Here is a 19904-nt window from a genome sequence, read left to right as displayed (position 1 = left end):
TACCAGCAAGGTACTCAAGGCGCTGAGTATATACAAACTTTCAGAAAGATAGGTTGTTGCAGTGATGAATTTTGAGACCCAATTAGTTAGCACCTTATAAGGGTTTACAAGGTGCTACGGTGCATACAGCAGCCACAGCCAGGAACACCGGGGCGAACCCCTTCTCTTTTTGATAAGTGCACTGGGTTCTTTTACATGCATTACACAACACATGGGACCACAGCTTTCTACCCATCCGCAGGACGAAGCAATGTTTAAGTGTCGTAGGGAAGGGAAAGGGAAGGTACTTATTTGGTAATTACTCAAAACAAATATTAATATTAAAACTGACTTGGTAACGAGAATTGGAGAGCTGTTGATAGTATACAACAATGTGGGAAACGACTCCCTCTGTGTAATGTAGTTTTTTCGTGAAAGAAGTAATTTCCCACTAAAATATTAAAAGACTTCTAGCTAGAAGCCTTTTATTCCTATCTGAAAACAAACAAATTCGTCCAACAAGGGTCTTTTTTCTTTCATCATTTTCTCCCAACTCTGATGACCAGTTGAGCTGAAATTTCAACAGGTTTGTTATTTTATGCATATGTTGAGATACACTAAGTGAGAACATTGGTCTTTGACAATTTATTACCAATAGTGTACCTTCCCTTTAACAAGTGTCTTTTCAAATAATTATTAGAATTCATCAAATTTTTTTCTTCAATATACTCGATGAGTTGAATTGCTTCTCTCTTATTTTGGCGACACCACTGCTCTAGTCTGAAGTCAGATTATAACATGTATAATGATTATTGTTATATTTCTTTATATTTGTCTTAAGATTTGGATGAGTGTTCCTTAGGCATAGATACTTGTCATCCTTCAAGAGCGTCATGTTCTAATACTGTAGGTAGCTTCACTTGTATTTGTGATGCCGGGTTCTCAGGAGATGGTTCAACCTGTGCAGGTATGTTAAATAAGAATACTATCTCGAGTCTTAATTTAGGAGAAAATTCTTCCTTTTCATTTTCAAACAAAGGACTCTCAAAAAGTGAACTTAATCACTGTACTAGACAAGAACTCAAACAAAGAGAAGACAAGGAAGGAAGTTTCAGCTTTGTTGTAGGAAAACCCACATGGCAATAAACCAAACATATGAAAACAATTAAACATTGTTTTTCCTCACGAAAGTGAAAAAAACTGACAAGTTCACCCCCCCCCCCAAAAAAAAAAAGAAAATATATAAAAAAAATTGAAGAAACCCTTTATGATGCTCCAGAATGCACTTCGGGGCTTTTAAAACCAATATACATGTACATAAAAAACATTCCAAAGACCTTGTTTCAATTCAGCATCCTCTAACCAAACTTTCCAAATCTTGGTCATGAATGCCCAACAATTCTGATGAAAACCCTGCTCTGTAGTTCACTGTTTACTGAACCACAAGAATTGCTTCAAGTTCTCTTCTGATGTGAATCCATGGTGACTCTTTCCTAAGATTTGTATTGCCTTTCAAATGAAAGATGGATTTGGCTATAAACTTATGATGTCTGTAATGTTTTTACATACTTTGTCAGTTGTCATTTTCCCTAGTAGTTTGTCTGTCTGTTTGTCTGTCTGTTTCGTCTTTGTATTGTCTTAAGCATGTACCTTTAGTTTATGTATTTGGTCATGTAAAGGCAAGCTGCTACAAGTTACATGGCTTATTTTGGGTCTCTCCTCTACCCACTGTCTTGCTAGTTTGTTCTAAATTCTGTCTTTTATGTATGCATTACAATGTGGTTGTGTATTTTGCGGAAATGTGTCAAATCGGCCCTGCTGCTTCATATCACTGTTGCGGTTTATATTATTGTTATAATCATAATAATTGTTTTTTATGGTGTGGTCCTATAACGTGTGGATTTATTATTTATTTAGTTTTTTTGTGGTTGTAATTTTGAAATTTGTTTTCTTGTTGTAAAGCGCCTGGGAGCATTTTTAAGTGATTTGGCGCTATATAAATGTTGTTTATTATTATATTATTATTAAATTGCATTGAAGGACATGGATAAAAAGGTTAACACTCTGTGTCTTTCTTTGCAGATGTCAATGAATGTAGTGACAATACACATAACTGTATGGATACTCTTGGTAGTTGTATAAATAGCATTGGATCCTTCAGCTGTGCATGCATTGATGGGTACAGTGGTGATGGGATCAACTCATGTACAGGTTTGTATTGCAACAAATTTCATAAAACTTGTAAGCACAAAAACTTAATTGCTAAGCATCACAGAAACATCTTGCTTATAACAAGAAACGGTCAACTCATGTAAGGTTTGTATTTCAACTTCAAATCTTGGACTGATTTCATAAAACTTGTAAGCACAAAAACGTAATCGCTTGCTCAGAAAAATCTTGCTGATTAGAAACAGTTTATTGAACTCCAAGGTCAACTGACTGGATAATTTTTGTTCATGATTTGAGTTTAGACAAATAAAACTGTATCCCCTTAAAGTGATCCCCTGGCTGCTGCTTTCCAGGTTGTATCATAAACTTGGGTGTGATCGCTGTCCACATGGCAGCTAACGGTTGTACGGCTTTTGACTGGCACCCCGAAAACAGAGCTCAGGTCGGTAGAGCGCCAGTATGATAACCCTGCGTGGGTTGGATCAAATCCCAATCTTGTCAAAGCTCAACCCCAAATCATTTATAAGAAACAGGTAGCCAGCTCAAATTCTCTAATATTTATATTTTAATGACTGGTGTCCAGCTATTGTATTGTAAAAACCCTGATTGCCCAAACCAACTTCTTTAACTACATTAGTGAACTATTTTTTTTATTTTTATTTTAACCCGATGAATTCTCCTATCTCCCTCAGATATCGATGAATGTTCAACCGGTTCTGATAATTGTCATGGTATACTAGCAACATGTGCCAATACTGTAGGTAGCTTCACATGTACTTGCAATACAGGTTATGAAGGCAGTGGAGTCACATGTACAGGTATGTGTGGGTTCGAATCCCGGTCGTGACACTTGCAAGACATTTTTTCTATAATTGCTACTCAACACCCAGGGGTAAATGGGTACCTGTGAAGGCAAAGATGGTTCTTGTGGTTGGTTTAGCTTACATGTAGTGCGTTCACATTTTGGGTGAAAATGAACCTCTTTCTCACTTAATCTTCGATCTTGTGTTTGTACCACAAAATTCAAGTCTCTTCTCAAAACTTATCTTATGTCACAGGTTTTCAATGACTAATTTTGTTGTTTCTGTTTTTTCTTTGTGTTGTGTTTTGTTTTGTTTTGTTTTGGTTTTACTGTGCCTTGAACACCCAGCAGGGTGGATATGTGTGCATTACAAGTATTATTATTATCATTATCATTATCATTATCATTATCATCATCATCATCATCATCATCATCATCATCATCATCATCATCATCATCATCATCATCATCATCATCATCATCATCATCCTCCTCCTCCTCCTCCTCCTCCTCCTCCTCCTCCTCCTCCTCCTCCTCCTCCTCCTCCTCCTCCTCCTCCTCCTCCTCCTCCTCCTCCTCCTCCTCCTCCTCCTCCTCCTCCTCCTCCTCCTCCTCCTCCTCCTCCTCCTCCTCCTCCTCCTCCTCCTCCTCCTCATCCTCATCCTCATTTCTCATCCTCATTTCTCATTTCTCATTTCTCATTTCTCATTCTCATTCTCATTCTCATTCTCATTCTCATTCTCATTCTCATTCTCATTCTCATTCTCATTCTCATTCTCATTCTCATTCTCATTCTCATTCAAATTATTATTATTATTATTATTATTATTATTATTATCTGAAACTTGATTGCTATACAGGAGGTCGTTTCAAACAATGTTTTATAATTTCAACAGCTACATTGTATCCAGTGCTCTTAACAAGTTTGTTTTTATGGTCATTAACTTGTCAAATACATCTGCCATAAACACACTTTGCCGAAACACACTTGACGTCTTTAGCAAGTGACACAACTAAACACAATGGTAGTGTCGTCAACATCCATGATAATGAAACTAGGATTCATGCAAAGGTACACAGTTTGACCTGTGACCCCTATATGATACACATGAATGACCTTTGACCTTGTACTGTTTTTGTGTCTTCAGATACCAATGAATGCCTAGCATCGACACATGATTGTCTGCCCTCTACTGCATTCTGCATTAACAACATTGGCTCATGGGACTGTTACTGTAACAATGGATTTATTGGTGATGGAGTTACAGAGTGTCTCGGTAAGAATCCAATCCTACTATATACATGTAGTCCTTTTAACACTCCTCGAGGATCAACGGCCGGCCTTTTTACTCTATGACCGCTTTACCCTCGGTCTGCCCCTAGTCTTCCCCGCCAATGAGCATACCCCACGGAATAGCGACCCCTGCGCTGGAGTAGGGGTAATTGATAAAACCCTGGGGTATTTTTGAAGCGTGCCAATGGAACGCTTTGGAATAGGGACACAGTGTGAAAGTGGGCCCGCTGATAACCGTAGTGCCTCCCGGGGCTGCTCAACAGGGATAAGAGAGATAGTAATAATAAGGAAATCAAAGTGTGTTGAATTGGTTTTCAACTAGTGGTTTAAACCCGCCGTGGCCTGGTTCTTGATAATTTACCTCAACTTCGTCTCGGTAAAATTATCAAGAACCAGGCCTCGTTGGGGTTAAACCACTGGTTGAAAACCTCTTTACCACACATTGATTCCCTTATAAAAGAAGATAAAACTTATTCCGAGGCGTACAGTATGTAAACTAAACATAAAACAGAGGGAGTACCAGAAACCTTACAAACTACGCAGCTGAACAAGAAAAAAGAGAACATTGACTGAAACAGATTTACATAAACAGTTTGGCAAAAGTAAGTGGTAGCAAATAACAAACAGAAAGTCAACCATAAGAAATATTGAATACATGTAGGTGAGTCGAGAAATGTTTTGAAACTGTCCAGAGACCTTTTAGCTTGGGTATATAAAGGAAGAGAGTTCCAGAAGACTGCGAGTTGGCGAATATGGTGAGAGAATGAAAAGGGCTTAAAAGTGTGATTGATAATCTGGACTTAAAAATCTTGACTTGATAATCTCCATAAGCTTCTTTTATGAAATATAATATTTAGAAATTCAGACTAAATAGACGTTACCAAGAAATATTAATCATGTGCAGCACTTTAAAAATATTTGTTAAGTAAAAAAAATATTGTTCCAAACATGTTTATAGTACCCACAGGTCATTACACTGAACAGTCGGCGAATTGCGTCTTAGAATGACTGTTTTTCTGTTATATTATACAAACACGATTCTGCTATCTGATATATTTTATTGTATTAAGAGTTAGTTATTGGCTTATATGGTGGCGATTCTATCTTGTTTCTTTTCACAGATATTGATGTGTGTTGTAAACAAACAACAATTTCCCTATCTGGATATTTTGTTTTGATAAAAGTTAGTTAATGTTTTGCTGAATATGTCACTTTTTAAATCTTGTCTATTTTCACAGATATTGATGAGTGTGCAAACAACACGGACAGCTGTCATGTGGATTTTGGCATATGTACAAACACGGCCGGTTCCTACTCATGTTCATGTCAGGTTGGGTTTGCAGGCAATGGATTCTACTGTGGGGGTAAGTTTTCACCACCTGAGGAAAATGCAGTTTTAAAAAGGGTCTGGGTACTTTTTGTAGGACAAAAAAACACAATGTCCACAGATTTACATCAAACTTACCCAGTTTGAAGATAATGACAGTAGAAAGCTCCCCTGAAAATACTACTTGCTGAGGTGCTGTAGTTTTTGAGAAATGAGTCAAACAAGTCACAAAATTATATTTTCGTGACACTGTTTGATTTGTTTCGCAAAAACTACAGCACCTCAGCAAGTACATACTTTCAGTTTGTAAGCTTTCTACCATCATTATCTTCAAACGGTGTAAGTTTGTAAATCTATAGACATTATGTTTTGTGTCCTACAAAACGTACTCAAACACTTTAATGAGATAGCTCAATTTGTTTTTGTTTGTGGGGGTCCATAAGTCTACAACCCTTGTGGCTCTAGTTATTTACTGGACTTGGAGTGGATTTCACAAAGAGTTAAGACTAGTCTTATCTCGAGTTAGGACAAGTTACCCGTCCTAACTTAGGACTAGCTGTACATTTTTGATATCTCTTAGGACTAGTTCTAACTCTTTGTGAAATCGACCCCAGAATTGTTTCAATTCAATGTAACATTTACGGAACTCGGAGGTCATTATTTTGTGGAGGCACAAGCCAAGGCTTCGCTTGTAGTGGATTGTCTTTAGAAGAAACAAATTAAAACAAAGAAAGAAATACTGAATGAATCAATGAAATAATTAACTGAGATACTGTTTTAACAAGACAATGGCCCAATTTCATCAATTTCATCGTCGTCCGTGGATTGTACATTTTGTAGCATTCAGGTCTGTAACTTAAGATAGTACAGTATTTAGAAACGTTTGAGGTGTTTTAAAACTAATATTGACTGCTTTTACTCGTGCAATGGTTAAAACTATGACTCCCTCGGTGATCCCTGGAGCATTCTATTTTCCCTCGGCGAGGGAAAATAGAAAGCTCCGGGGATCACCGCTGAGGGAAAATAGAATGCTCCGGGGATCACCGAGGGAGTCATAGTTTTAACTATAGCACTCGAAGCAGCCATTATTTGTACTGTATACTATCAACCTCTCCCCATTACTGGTAATCAAGAAAGGTTTTATGATAATAATTATTTTGAGTAATTACCAATAGTGTCCACTGCCTTTAAGCAAGACTTTTGTGTGCAGAGCAAATTGTTAGGCTTATACAGGGGGCTACAATAACTTGCTGACACAGATGAGCATGCATTTATAGCTTAAATAATATAATAGATCACTTTATGGCATAACAGATGAAATGACAGTGTTTGGTCCGGTTTGACATGATGCTGTTTTGCAGAAAATAGTTAATGGTCTGAGGTTCCAATACTAGCACATTAAAGGCTAAATTACAACACCACAAACAAGAACAGGTAACTAAATGATGCTGTTTTATTAATCCTTTTTGTGTGTATGTTTTTTTCTTTCACCGTTTACAGAAGTTGATGAGTGTATTGGTCAGACGTGTTCTGGTCTAGGGACATGTGAAGACAGAGTTGGCTATTACTATTGCAACTGTGTATGGGGATTCTGGGGAACAGACTGTGAACTTGGTAAGTTGCCTCTCTCTCCGCTGTCGAGCTTTTTTGAAATAAAAATGATTGGAATACAAGTGATGGTAATTTTTGCATCAGGGATAAAGACTATAATTTGGTTTGTTTACCTTCGCACCGATGTGTATTAAAGGGACACGTTGCCTTGGATCGGATGAGTTGGTGTATAAAAAGCAGTTGTAACCATTTGTTATAAAATGCATATGGTTAGAAAGATGTTTTAAAAGTAGAATACAATAATCCACACAAATTTGCCTCGAAATGGCGTGGTTTTCCTTTTACTTTGCGAACTAACACGGTAGGCCATTTATGGGAGTAACAAATTTGACTTTCATAAATGGCCGACCGTGTTTGTCGAACGAGGTAAAAGGAAAACCACGCAATTTCTAGTGATACTTGTGTGGATCATTATACTCTTCTTTTAAAATCATGCATTTTATAACAAACGGTTTCAAACGCTTTTCAAAGACCAACTCAACCGATCCGAGGCAACGTGTTCCTTTAAGCATTGTTTGGACTTATTGGTCTAGCGAATAATGAAAGAAAGAACAACCTTCTTGCACAAATTTGTGTGCTTTGAGATGTATAAAAAAGGTTCAGTCTTTTATTGTTTGAGTGAGAAATTACCTCTTTCTCAAAGGGAGTCATCTCTCACAATGTTTTGTATTATCAACAGTATTCAACAACTCTCCATTTCTCGTTACCAAGTCATCATAATTACCAATAATGTACAGTGCCTTAAATGCATGGGGCTATAGTAAATGCAAACCTGACACTATGTGAGTTGTCATTGTTAACACCATTCTGCACACGCTCACATTTCAAAGAACGATAGATTTGCTACCACCTACTGTCATTGATAGGCTTTCTTAGACCCAGCAGTTGTTTTCACCAAACTCTTCCTAACTTAGGATTAATCTATATGTAGGACGAGTTAAGTTCCATATCCGAAGGATGCATTGAACCCATCCTAAGTTAGGATGGGTAGCTCGCCCTTCTGTAATTCGAGATAGGATTTATCTTAGAGTTTTGTGAAAAGCTGCAGGACTATTCTACATTGGCCTAACAATGTTTACCATGGTGCCCTTTTGATTTTCAGAATCCAAGTATGCGGACACCATTCCAATGTTCACTGGTTCCCTGTGGTGGACGTTCAATGAGCTGAACACCACCGGTGACGATAAGTACGCCAACCAGGATGTGAACTCCACTGCGTTCAATGCTTACCCAGGCCTAGCTATTCAGAATGACTACGGTGTATCCAACTACTCGATCCAGACCAGGTTGAACGGCAGCGACGACTGTGTAAACTTTGGTGATTTTAGTGGACATTGTGTGAGTGAACCGTCGCTATGTAGCGATGGATTAACGGTGTCTCTATGGATAAGACTGACGGAGGATGAAGTCAAAGAACCGGGACCTGTTTATATCCTCAGCTCTGGTAAGAAAACATTCAAGTTCTCAAACATTACTGGGAATGAATCCCAGAGTTTGGCCACAAAAACTTGTATAGTATACAAGTATCCTATTTTCACTAAGTGGGTGTGTTTACATTGAGTTACTTGGGTCGCTTTACTTAATGGATGAGCACTTAATCTGACTGGGGCAGTCAGTGTTACTACTGGTTTGTGCATGATCCAATTAAGTTCACTGTTTGAAAAGGAATTGCATGGATATACCGATTTAAAGTTGCTTAATGAAAGGATGTGTCTATTTAGCCTCTATTTTTTAATGGAGCATTCTCATAATGAGACGCTGAATTAAGTAATATACTTAGAGAGGGAAGACGGGTTGAAGTTAAACATGAATTATAGCCTCTTGATTTAGAGAAATCATAGCGAAGGCCGAAGCAAGGAACACAGGAAGCTGTTAGTCTTGATTCAAAACGTTGTTGTGTTTCGAACTATTGTGATCGAACACCTGCAGGTTCTGTTCCGAAAAAAACCAATTGTTTTTATAAGTTTATCAAATACCCTCTATTAGTGGAGTACTGCATTTTGAGTATAATAATAATAATAATAATAATAATAATAATAATAATAATAATAATAATAATAATAATAATAATAATAATAATAATAATAATAATAATAATAATAATAATAATAATAATAATAATGACAATGACAATGACAATGACAATGACAATGACAATGACAATGACAATGACAATGACAATGACAATGACTGACAATGACAATGACAATGACAATGACAATGACAATGACAATGACAATGACAATGACAATGACAATGACAATGATAATAATAAAAAATTCTTACATAGCGCATTTCACAATAACGGTATCAATGCGCTTTACATTAGTGCCCTGGTCATAGGGCCAATAACATCCCTTTTTAATGTTTCTCAGCTCCCTAGGGAGTATACAGCCCTGAGCTGCCTATAAGGCGCTATATAGACAGGAACCTTGTCAAAACATCTATACCTAGTACAGCTTAGGGCAAAATCTGCCACAACCATGACAACTTGTATTCATATGATGATTCAACTAAAATTAGACCTAAAGACCAACCAGAGTGTACTGTTCAAAACTTCGTGACCGCACCGACTCTTTTCAGAGCCAACACTCCCACAAAAGAGATTTACACACATGGTTGTACCCGCAAGTTTTTCACTTATTTTTAGTTTCTTCCTAAGTATGGGTTCGAATCCCGGTCGTGACAGGGGTAACCCTGTTTCAGCCCTAGGAGTAGGTGGCAACAGGCTCTGGAAAAAAAACAATTATAGCCCACACCTTGAACATGTTGAAGTGGCCTGCTGGCGACTTGCAAAAAAAAAAAAAAAAAAGACCAGTTAGTCGTTTGTGAAAGTAACTACTGTCATTCTACACTCACAGGTCCACCTGACTCTATAGGTATCAGCATCTACAGAGATACAAGGAAACTTGGCTTCATAGTCAACGACGGCACAACGGAATGGTCTGAAGAAGTAACCGATGCAGTACCTGCTAACTTATGGAAGAATATTGCACTTGCTTGGAGTGCAACCACTGGGATGTCGGTAAAGAAATCTAAATGTTTTGAGGATAAGTTAGCTTTCAGGTTGTCATGTCACTTCAATTAGTTAACGGACTCTTGTTATGTGTACTTGACTAACTTACAAATGATCATGATTGTGAAGTAATTTACAAACAACCATTTCTTTTTTAAAGAAAATTCTATAAGTTTTTCATGAGTTGTTTATTTTGTGGAGTTGGTTGCCTTCAAGTTATCTCAAATAATGTCCTTGTGTGGGTCTTGTAGTTATACATACCACTTCGTGATTAGTCTTGAGATCTATTTGAAATTAAACTTTACAAGAGCCAAATCTACCCAGCTAATAGATTTACAGACAGTGTTACTTAGTACAGCATGTGAATCGTGGTGGCGCATGAGAGATAGCTCGGTGTGCGAAGAAAGCTTTTCCAACTACGCCCTCAACGTCAACAAACAGTCCAGAAGACGAGCTCAATTTTTGTTAGGTCTCTGAATTGGTGAGCAAAGCACCCTCAACAAAGAGGGTTGCGCGGCATCCCACTGCTAGTCATTTAATAAAGAACGTCCAGAATCTGGACGTTTAGGTGTTACCGCAAACCAAGTATACTGTACGTGTACAATAATAATAGAGTTTTCATTCCTAACATGCCTAAAGGCAGTTGTGTCTTTTGTGACAGTCACAGAGTCTCTCTTCATTTCGGCAGGTTTTTATAGTAAGACAAGTACTCAAACATTGTCAAAAGAACATAATCTACCCAGCTAGTAGTTTTCATTTCTAAAGACAGTTTGTATCAGTTGTAACTTTCACAGAGTCTCCCTTTTTGTTAACAGGTTTTTATACATGTAACAGACGAGTCCTCAAAAGAGCATAATCTACCCAGCTAGTTGTTTTCGTTCGTAAAGGCAGTTGTATCTCTGCAACATTCACAGAGTCGTTATTTTGTTGTCAGGTTTTTATAGATGCAGTGAGGCAAGTAGACAGTACAACAGGCAGTGAGAATCCTCTGGCAGCCGTAGTGGATTATTTAACTCTTGGCTGTAGACACAATGGAGCTGAAAATACCGGTCATTCATCGGGATTATTTGATGAACTTTCCATCTGGACTGAGAGATTTAATGATAGTTATCAACTATCATGGCTGATGGGAGGCTGGGGTAAGACTTTATAATAACACTGGGTGTGTTTGATTAGCTTCCCTGTGTGTACCGGGGGTTTACACCAGATCATACCAGCTCGTGAGGTGGGTTTGGTGGTGGCTGACACTGGGGGAAGACACGAGTGTCACATGTATTAGCTAATCGAACGCACCCACTTATAGCGCTCTACAAGGCATACATGTATCACAGTGCTCAGTATTTTTTCCTGCAAGGTACATGCATGTTGGGCTATATAAGTAGGATACCTTTTGTTACAAGGTGCTGTGGTGCAATATGTTGTCGATCAAACCAGGAACACCTGGAGCCGATTTCGCAAAGCAATCAAATTCATCGCAAGATATATTGTCAGTATCACCATAGTGATTTGTATTGTGACATCACACTTTATTTAGCAACAACGATTGATTTGCAGTTAAGATCAATTTGAGCTCTTTTTGAAATCGGCCAAGGTCGAACTCCTTCTCCTTATAAGATTATTTTAAGTGCATTACAGAACAAAGGACCTACAGCTTAAGTAGGATTTGAAACTTTGCATGGTGGAAATACGATATAGAAAGGTTTGCGGTAACACCATGTATCCTATCTCTAATGAGTTGGGGTGGTTCTGTTTTCTCGAGAAGACGATCAGAGCATACTGATCGAAACGTCGAGTTGAAACCAACTGTTCTTTTCAGAACTCATCAGAGATAGTCATTACATGGTGTTACCGCAATCCTTTCTATATATATATAGACCTACAGCTTTACGTCCAATCCAGGTTCCACAGTATCAATACTGATTCAATGAATGATTGCTAATTCCTGCTGTGTTTTATTCCTCCATACAGATAAAGATGACTGTGTGATAGAGCCTTGTGTTCATGGACAATGCTTTGATACCGGTGTAGAGTTATATCGATGTGATTGTGATCCAGGGTACAATGGTACCAACTGTGACGTTGGTAAGTTAGTCAAACTTGTTGTTTGTTTTGTATTTGTCAGGTATTTCAAAACAAGCCTTTATGGCTTCTGTAAACGCCCACGTATTGGTTTGCTTCAAATCCATTACATTATATTATTTTCATTTCATTTTTATTTGTTCTTTTTCTTGACCAGTTCTTGACTGACTTAAATTATTGACCTTAATTGTTTATCATTCTCCTTTTTCACAAATATTGAAATAAATTTTGATTGAATTGAATTGAGTTCAATTGAATAAACCCTTCCCATGAAATATGCTAATCACATTCACGCATGCGTACAGACCCAGTTGGTTGGCAAACGCCATAGAGTTGTGCACTAAGCAGAAGCGCAATCGCTTATGCGTCACGCACCCAATAGCCGTGTACAAAACGGCGCGATGTTCCCTCATTTTGCCAATCAAACATTGTCAAAACGTTAGTGCGCACGCACTATGTGCAATTTACATATGTCATGGGAAGGGTCTATGTTGAAATTATTTTAAATGAAATTCATAATAATGTTCACTGTGAAAGTTTACAAATTTCTTTAAAAACTTTTTTTTTAAAAGTGCCAGTAACCAATTATGTTCATTGAACTGTGACTGTTTTTGTTTCCCCTATAAGATCACTATTTGTGTGTGCTGAGAGAGCACTGAAACTGTCTTTTGTTCCATCCCAAGAAAGTCATCTATATCATATATATTATATGTGGTGTTGGTCAGAGCTGTAAACTTGGTTTTTCTAGTTTACTCAAAACTTCCAGAGTGTACAAACACCTTTTCATCCGTATTAGCAAAGTTGTGTAAATTTGTTTAAAAATTGTTAAAAATTATATCCATGTATGTACATGTAGTGCTTAGCCCTTTTAAAGTAAAGTACTTTTATAGCTTGTTGTGTTGGACTGTTCGACACACATTTCTCCACCAAACTTCTTTTAAACTTCCATCATGTTTTTCATGACTTGAGATGCATTTAAGGTTCTCAAAGCATTCAACATCTTTTATTGTCTTTATTTTTTACCTAATCTAGAAATCAATGAGTGCGAGTCCAATCCATGCCAGCAAGGCGGTACATGTACTGATTATATTGACTACTACATCTGTGACTGTGTCTTTGGATACACTGGTCACAGTTGTCATCTCGGTAAGTCCAAATATCTCTTACAGCCATTATACACTTTCGGGGAAAAAAAAAAAAAAAAGTTCACAGATTTACAAATAACTTACAGGATTTACAGAACTTAATGGTAAAAGACTTCTCTTAAAATATTATTCCATGAAATGCTTTACTTTTTGAGAAAACATTGAAACAATTATCAATTCTCGATATCGAGAATTACGGATTTATTTTAAACACATGTCATGACACGGTGAGACATGTGGAAACAAGGCTGGGTTGTCCCGTTATTTTCTCCTGACTTCGATGACCCTTTGAGCCCAAATTTTCACAGGTTTGTTATTTTATATATAAGTTGTGATACACGAAGTGTGGGCCTTTGGACAATACAAAAGTGTCCAATGGCTATAAGAATAAATTTCTCGTCCCTAGTATATATTCCTCTTGACTCTGAGTGTGAATTTATCTTTATAGTCTCTTGAGTTTATTATCAGTTTAATTTATTAGGTTTTTATGTGATTGTGTTTTTTATTCAGACCTGTCTCCTAATTATGATTATTCCAACGTTGTGGACCTCTCGCCAGGACTTCTGGGTAAGTAGATCACCTTTTTGTATGAATGAATAAAATCCTTTTTATCTTTCTTTACATTTACATTATAGAGTACATTTAAAGCCGTGTTCCCAGTGGACTTTTAATTCCACTGATACGCAGAAAGTTACAGTGAATGGCTTTGGTATAATTCTACCATGCTTAAGAACCAGGACTTGTATTCCGTGATGTTTGCATAGCGATTTACAGGGCGTGGTCGCGCTAGGTTTACAGGGCGGAGCTGTTCCCATTGTACTTAACACGCCATTAGTCTCAATGGTTAAAGGTGTCACTCTCCGATTTTTTTCATTTCCTTTCAACTCATATTTTAGGTGAACAATCACAAAAGTCAACAGATTTGAACGTACTTTCCCTCGTTGAAATTTGCTACTTTCTTTCTAACTTGTCAACAAATTTCTCTTGTTTCTTTACACAGTTTACTATGACGCGATTCAAATACATCCTTACCACCTTTTGGCCACCAACTACTGGCCCATGAATGACCCAACTGACATCATGATTGCCGGGGGGAACAACACCATAATCTACGGTAGGGCTCAGGTCGGGATATACCCCAACCTAGCGTCAGATAGCTCTTGGATCAACTTGGGGAATTATAGCCAACAGTGTCTGAGTGAGCCGCAGTTCTGTTCAGAAGGGCTGTCTGTCTCTCTCTGGTTGAAGCTGAATTCTAGAAATATGGATGGGATGGATGGAGTTATTCTGACGACGGCTTCGGATGCGGTGCAAGATGGACGGGTCGGGGTGTCCATCATCCTCAAGTCAAGTAATGAACTTTTGTTTAGAGGTAAGAAGGAATTTAGGGTAATTTTGTCACCTTAGTTCCAAAGCGTTATGTCTCCCAAAATGACACACGATTTACTTTACGCACAAGTTTGAAATTGTTTGAACATTTTCTTGTGAGTTTGAGTTACAACAGTTTAGTACTTGTGCGACAAATTTATGCTTAACCTATGTCTTTTTGCTCTATAGTGTGTCATTGCCTGGCATGTCATGGCCTAGCGGTTAAGAGCACCTAATTCAAGCTCCGGTGTTTGATCAGCAGAGTGTGGGTTTTAGTCCCTGTCGTGACACTTGTGTCCTTAAGCATTTGAGTCCCTGTCGTGACACTTGTGTCCTTAAGCAAGACACTAAACCATGATTGCTCTGAAAAAGTTGGGGAGGTAGTGCTTTCTGCTCTACCAGCAAGTCAAAGTGTGGACATTAAATGATATCTAATCAAATCAGCTAGTAGAGCGCCGGCACGTTTTGTATCTGGAGGTCATTCATGTCATTGGTTCGATTCCCCCTTTAGTAAACTTTCTTTTTTCGACCCCAAATCTTATGTTAATACCGATATCATGATTCTTTCCTTGACATAGTGGTGGATGGAATCAACAGAGCCTGGCTCCTTCTCACGCATTCCAAAGATGTAATTTATAACCACTGGTGTAACCTGGCAATAACATGGCATCCAGACGTCGGCATTACCGCTTACCTTAATGGAGTCAAGATGACTGGTGTCAAGAAGAGCAGGGAACCAGTGGGGGATAGCAATATGAATGATATACTGACGATCGGATCACAGTTTAATCTTAGTCTCAGCGCTTATCCAATGTGTGTGACTGACGTGGTGTTCTGGAATCGATACCTGCGCCCAGAGGAGTCCAATCGTTTCATGGGATTCACTCGTAAGTCTCAACAAGTTTTGCCACATTAAGCCATTTTTTGTAGGCAACTTAAAAATGGAGGGTATACATTTCTTTAAGTTAATAAATGAATGTTGTGACATTACTCTCAAGTTGCTAAATTGCTAAATATGTTTATTGAAAACTAGACCACAAATATTTAAAAACTAGACCAGCCAGTAAATACCTACATCGTGTAAGCAAAAAGCTACCATGTTACAATAGACATTTTATTTGACCTAGACCATGTGGACATCACCTTGTAAACCATTACATGGAACTATAAGGAGTAGGTCTCATAATTCAGACGTACATGTATTCACACATACATGTATCTTGCAGGAAAATACTGCGTTAAAAAAAGCGCTTTGAGCGTCACTGAGTGATGGATATGTGTGCTACAGATACAAGAAGCCACTACTATTATTATTACCGACTGTACAAATGGTTGTATTTTCTCTGATAGGAAGGGAAGAAGAGCTGTCAATCTATGCTGATCATTTCTGGAGTGTTGACGGCTACGCTAGACGTGACAAAGACCCTCTGTCTGACTACATGGAACCTTATAGGAGTACATTTTCTGGTATAGTCAAGGCTGGAGAGGGCGATGTTGTACTTGGACCCAGTAGAGACGCTAAAGGCAACTCTCTTATTGTGTATGGAGATGGGAATGAATGGATCATGTTGGGTAAGTTAATACAGGCATGATGTTCTTTCTGATTTCAAATTTTTTAGCATCTGGAAAAATTTGAAAAATTGTGATTATTAGCCTGAAAAGTTTATTAGAGCCTAATGAAGATCAGGCCTTGTTCTCAACAATCTGTTCCTACTTTTTGTTATATTATGCTTTTACTTATTGTTTTACTGTTAAGCCCTTTGATAAGTAGGATTTGAAACTTTGCATGGTGGAAATAAGATATAGGAGGGTTTGCGGTAACACCATTTAATGACTATCTCTAAATGAGTTGGGGTGGTTCTGAAAAGAACCGTTGGTTAACTCGACGTTTCGATCAGTATGCTCTGAGCGTCTTCTGGAGAATGCATCAAAGCCCTTTGATGCTTGCATATTTCCTTTAATATTGTATGTTTTTTAAATTGTGGCATCTGGACACTGGACACTATTGGTAATTGTCAAAGACCAGTCTTCTCCTTTAGTGTATCTCAACATAAGCATAAAATAACAAACCTGTGAAAATTTGAGCTCAATTGGTCGTCAAAGTTGCGAGATAACTATGAAAGAAAAAAAACACCCTTGTCACACGAAGTTGTGTGCTTTCAGATGCTTGATTTGGAGACCTCAAAATCTAATTCTGAGGTCTCGAAATCAAATTCGTGGAAAATTACTTCTTTCTCAAAAACTACGTCACTTCTGAGGGAGCCGTTTCTCACAATGTTTTATACAGCTCTCCATTGCTCATTACCAAGTAAGTTTTTATGCTAATATGCAGTGTCCACTGCCTTTAACTTGATAGTAATTTCGTTTACTTTTTTTGTAATCCATCAGTAGTGATACTTTTTTAAAACTTTTTTTATGTGTCTGTATAATGCTTTCGCTACCGTTGTTATTTTTGTACATGTACTTTGCATTTTTACCTGTGAAATTAATTAACAGAATTAAAATAAATGAAATGAAATAAAGCGCTCTATAAATCCATTGTTATTATTATTACTCTCTCCAGGTGACTTTCCCGATCACTGCATCAGTGACGTTTCTCGCTGTAAGAATGGACTCTCTGTCTCACTGTGGGTCCGCCTCATCCAGGTGTCAGATAACGACACTCACTACCTCATTAGCTCTGGGGAGCAGGTCAGTCGTGGTTTCTCAATCTTTCAGAGAGATGTTGATAAGCTTGGAGCAGCAGTGACTGACGGAAGGCTTAGATGGATTGTTGAAGTGGACTTTACACCATACATGAAATATGAAGGTAATAATAATAATATGAAACCATTCTTGTGTAGCACATATCACTGTCAAGTCCCTATGCGCTGTCAGTATAGGTATATATGGAGTGTTGAAGTATGAGACCAATTCCATTACATAACAACATGTATTTATCATTATTATTGGTTTATTAAAAACATTCAAACTCCACAGCCGATGCTTGATTGAGTTTAAAATACAGAATTTTATAAAAATAGAAATACAACTTGTTTTTATAAATCGCAAATTAAATTGGCTTGTGCCAGTAACTTCAAAACAACAAAAATTGCACGGTTAAGCAAGTACATAAAAGGAACAAGGGATGGGGACAGATGGCATAGGAAATGAGCTTCTGAGCGCAAAGGGAAGGTATACGTCAGGTAGTCACACTATGAAAATTAATGAATCTGCTTAACGCTTCTCAGATTGTGTTTTCCTATTAGGGATTATTCTTCTTGCGTGGACATAATTTATTCCCTCCAGATTTTCGGCGGTATCTCAAAAATGCTACCACCTTTTGAAATTCTACTTACATATTTTTGATTGTGTACATCTTGTACTAAGGGAATCAATGTGTGGTGAAGAGGTTTTCAACTAGTGGTTTAAACCCGCGCTTAGGTCTGGACTTGATCATTTTACCGAGACAAGGTCGAGGAAAATTTTCAAGAACCAGGCCTCGGCGGGTTTAAACCACTAGTTGAAAACCGATTCAACACACTTTGATTCCCATTCATAAATACCTTTTCGGTTTATAAAACATCAACACTTCTTTGTCAAAAGGTAAAATAAATGCGAATTAAAATTGTTCAATGATTTCTTTCAACACAACACCCCTCCAGCTGTGAAATGGTAAGGCTCTCGGGTAAACAACTCCTTATAAAGAGATGATGTGTGCGTCACGCATTTTGCGTGATGTGGCACAACTGTTTCAGCCGTTGCTCTCGACCAATAGGAATGAAGAAACTGTCTTATAAGCGCTGGTGCAACCGCGCGTGTCACGCCTATGTTATAACACTTTTTACTGGTGTTATATCATCCGTTCAAACAACCCCTAGTGATGCCCTCTCGACCAATCAGAATGGATAAACTGTCTTAGGTATTTATGAATGTACATTTAAATCTGATTAAACCAATTTCTCTATATCTCTCACAGAAACTGTTTACACTGTCATCAGCAACACCAACTACACTGAATACTATGGCCCCTGGATGAACCTGGGTATTAAGTGGACCAAGAAAGATGGTCTGGGACTATTTAAAGATGGCCGCTTGGTTGCCAAGGATCCCACTGGTTACCGCAAGTACAGGAATACGGATGAGCAGGCCAAGCTGGTTGTTGGAAGGAGGAACGATTTCTTAGAAAATGGAGCTAATTTCACATTTGAGGAAGTCGCAATAGTAGAGAGATCAACAGAGACGTTTGAGTATCGGGAAAAACTTGCTACAATCGGTAAGACTTAGAAAACATTGCTCTGTGATTTTCACTTTTTGTTCTCAAAAACTTGACGACTAGTGAGGCTGCAACTTCTATAGGATGTGCACATCTTCATTCACAGTGAGTAGGGATTTGTGTCATTTTTATTGTAAGGTGCTTTCGATAATTTTTGTATGGAAAATGCGCGGTATAAATGTCATTATTATTATTATTATTTTTATTATTGTAATGGCCAACAGCTTGAACTACATAAGGTATCAATAATATTGAGCCCTGGTGTTCAGTTTTTCCAACTCATGGTTTTGTTATTTTCTCCCAAACAGACAATGTTCAGTACTCTGATGCAGTGTATTATTGGAACCCCAAGGATCTGTTTCTCAGCACCTTTAAGATCTTATGGGAACATACTTACAATGACACAGTTGAATCCATTGGAGCTACACTAGATGTGACTATGCCTGATGACAACACAGTAGATCTTACTGGGGATACTGCCTACATTATTCTAGGTATGGTGTTAACTATTGAGATCAATTAAGAAATAAACTTGATCAACAAGTGAATCTTATACTTGACTAGCTGCGCCTCAAATAGTTGCGACTTTGGCACTAGTCGCGACCAATTGTTTATTCCAAAGATGCGTTGCAGCATATTGTTTGCCGCAGGCCCAATAAATTAAAATTCGTACTGAATGGATTGAAGGATCTTTTTTACTGATGTCTGATTGTGTTTCGTATGTAAAATATGTTATCTTGAATAGTCGTGGGCGACACAATTGGTTCACCAAGGAAGTCGCGACTATTTTTGGAGTAGTCGTGGCGGCACAACTAACCGAGTAGTTGAATAACGGTATTCGTGACTCAACTACGCAATC

At 37.9% G+C, this 19904-nt stretch overlaps 1 protein-coding gene across 1 annotated transcript in view; it reads left to right on the top strand.

The window, feature by feature from the left end:
* The window catches only part of LOC139934457 (uncharacterized), a 53014-nt gene that overhangs the window by 6395 nt on the left and 26715 nt on the right, over window positions 1–19904 (top strand). Inside the window, exons 8-25 of the mRNA XM_071928700.1 lie at window positions 821–946; window positions 2062–2190; window positions 2841–2966; window positions 4099–4227; window positions 5483–5608; window positions 7072–7185; window positions 8285–8626; window positions 10044–10207; window positions 11133–11337; window positions 12167–12280; window positions 13310–13423; window positions 13933–13989; window positions 14423–14794; window positions 15369–15677; window positions 16141–16362; window positions 17354–17599; window positions 18749–19045; window positions 19354–19539. Coding sequence (XP_071784801.1) covers window positions 821–946; window positions 2062–2190; window positions 2841–2966; window positions 4099–4227; window positions 5483–5608; window positions 7072–7185; window positions 8285–8626; window positions 10044–10207; window positions 11133–11337; window positions 12167–12280; window positions 13310–13423; window positions 13933–13989; window positions 14423–14794; window positions 15369–15677; window positions 16141–16362; window positions 17354–17599; window positions 18749–19045; window positions 19354–19539 — 3378 coding nt within the window. The remainder of the gene's footprint in view (window positions 1–820; window positions 947–2061; window positions 2191–2840; window positions 2967–4098; window positions 4228–5482; window positions 5609–7071; window positions 7186–8284; window positions 8627–10043; window positions 10208–11132; window positions 11338–12166; window positions 12281–13309; window positions 13424–13932; window positions 13990–14422; window positions 14795–15368; window positions 15678–16140; window positions 16363–17353; window positions 17600–18748; window positions 19046–19353; window positions 19540–19904) is intronic.

This window comes from Asterias amurensis, chromosome 3, assembly GCF_032118995.1.
Source record: "Asterias amurensis chromosome 3, ASM3211899v1".
Classification (NCBI taxonomy): Eukaryota; Metazoa; Echinodermata; class Asteroidea; order Forcipulatida; family Asteriidae; genus Asterias; species Asterias amurensis.
This window is presented reverse-complemented; position numbering and strand designations above follow the sequence as displayed.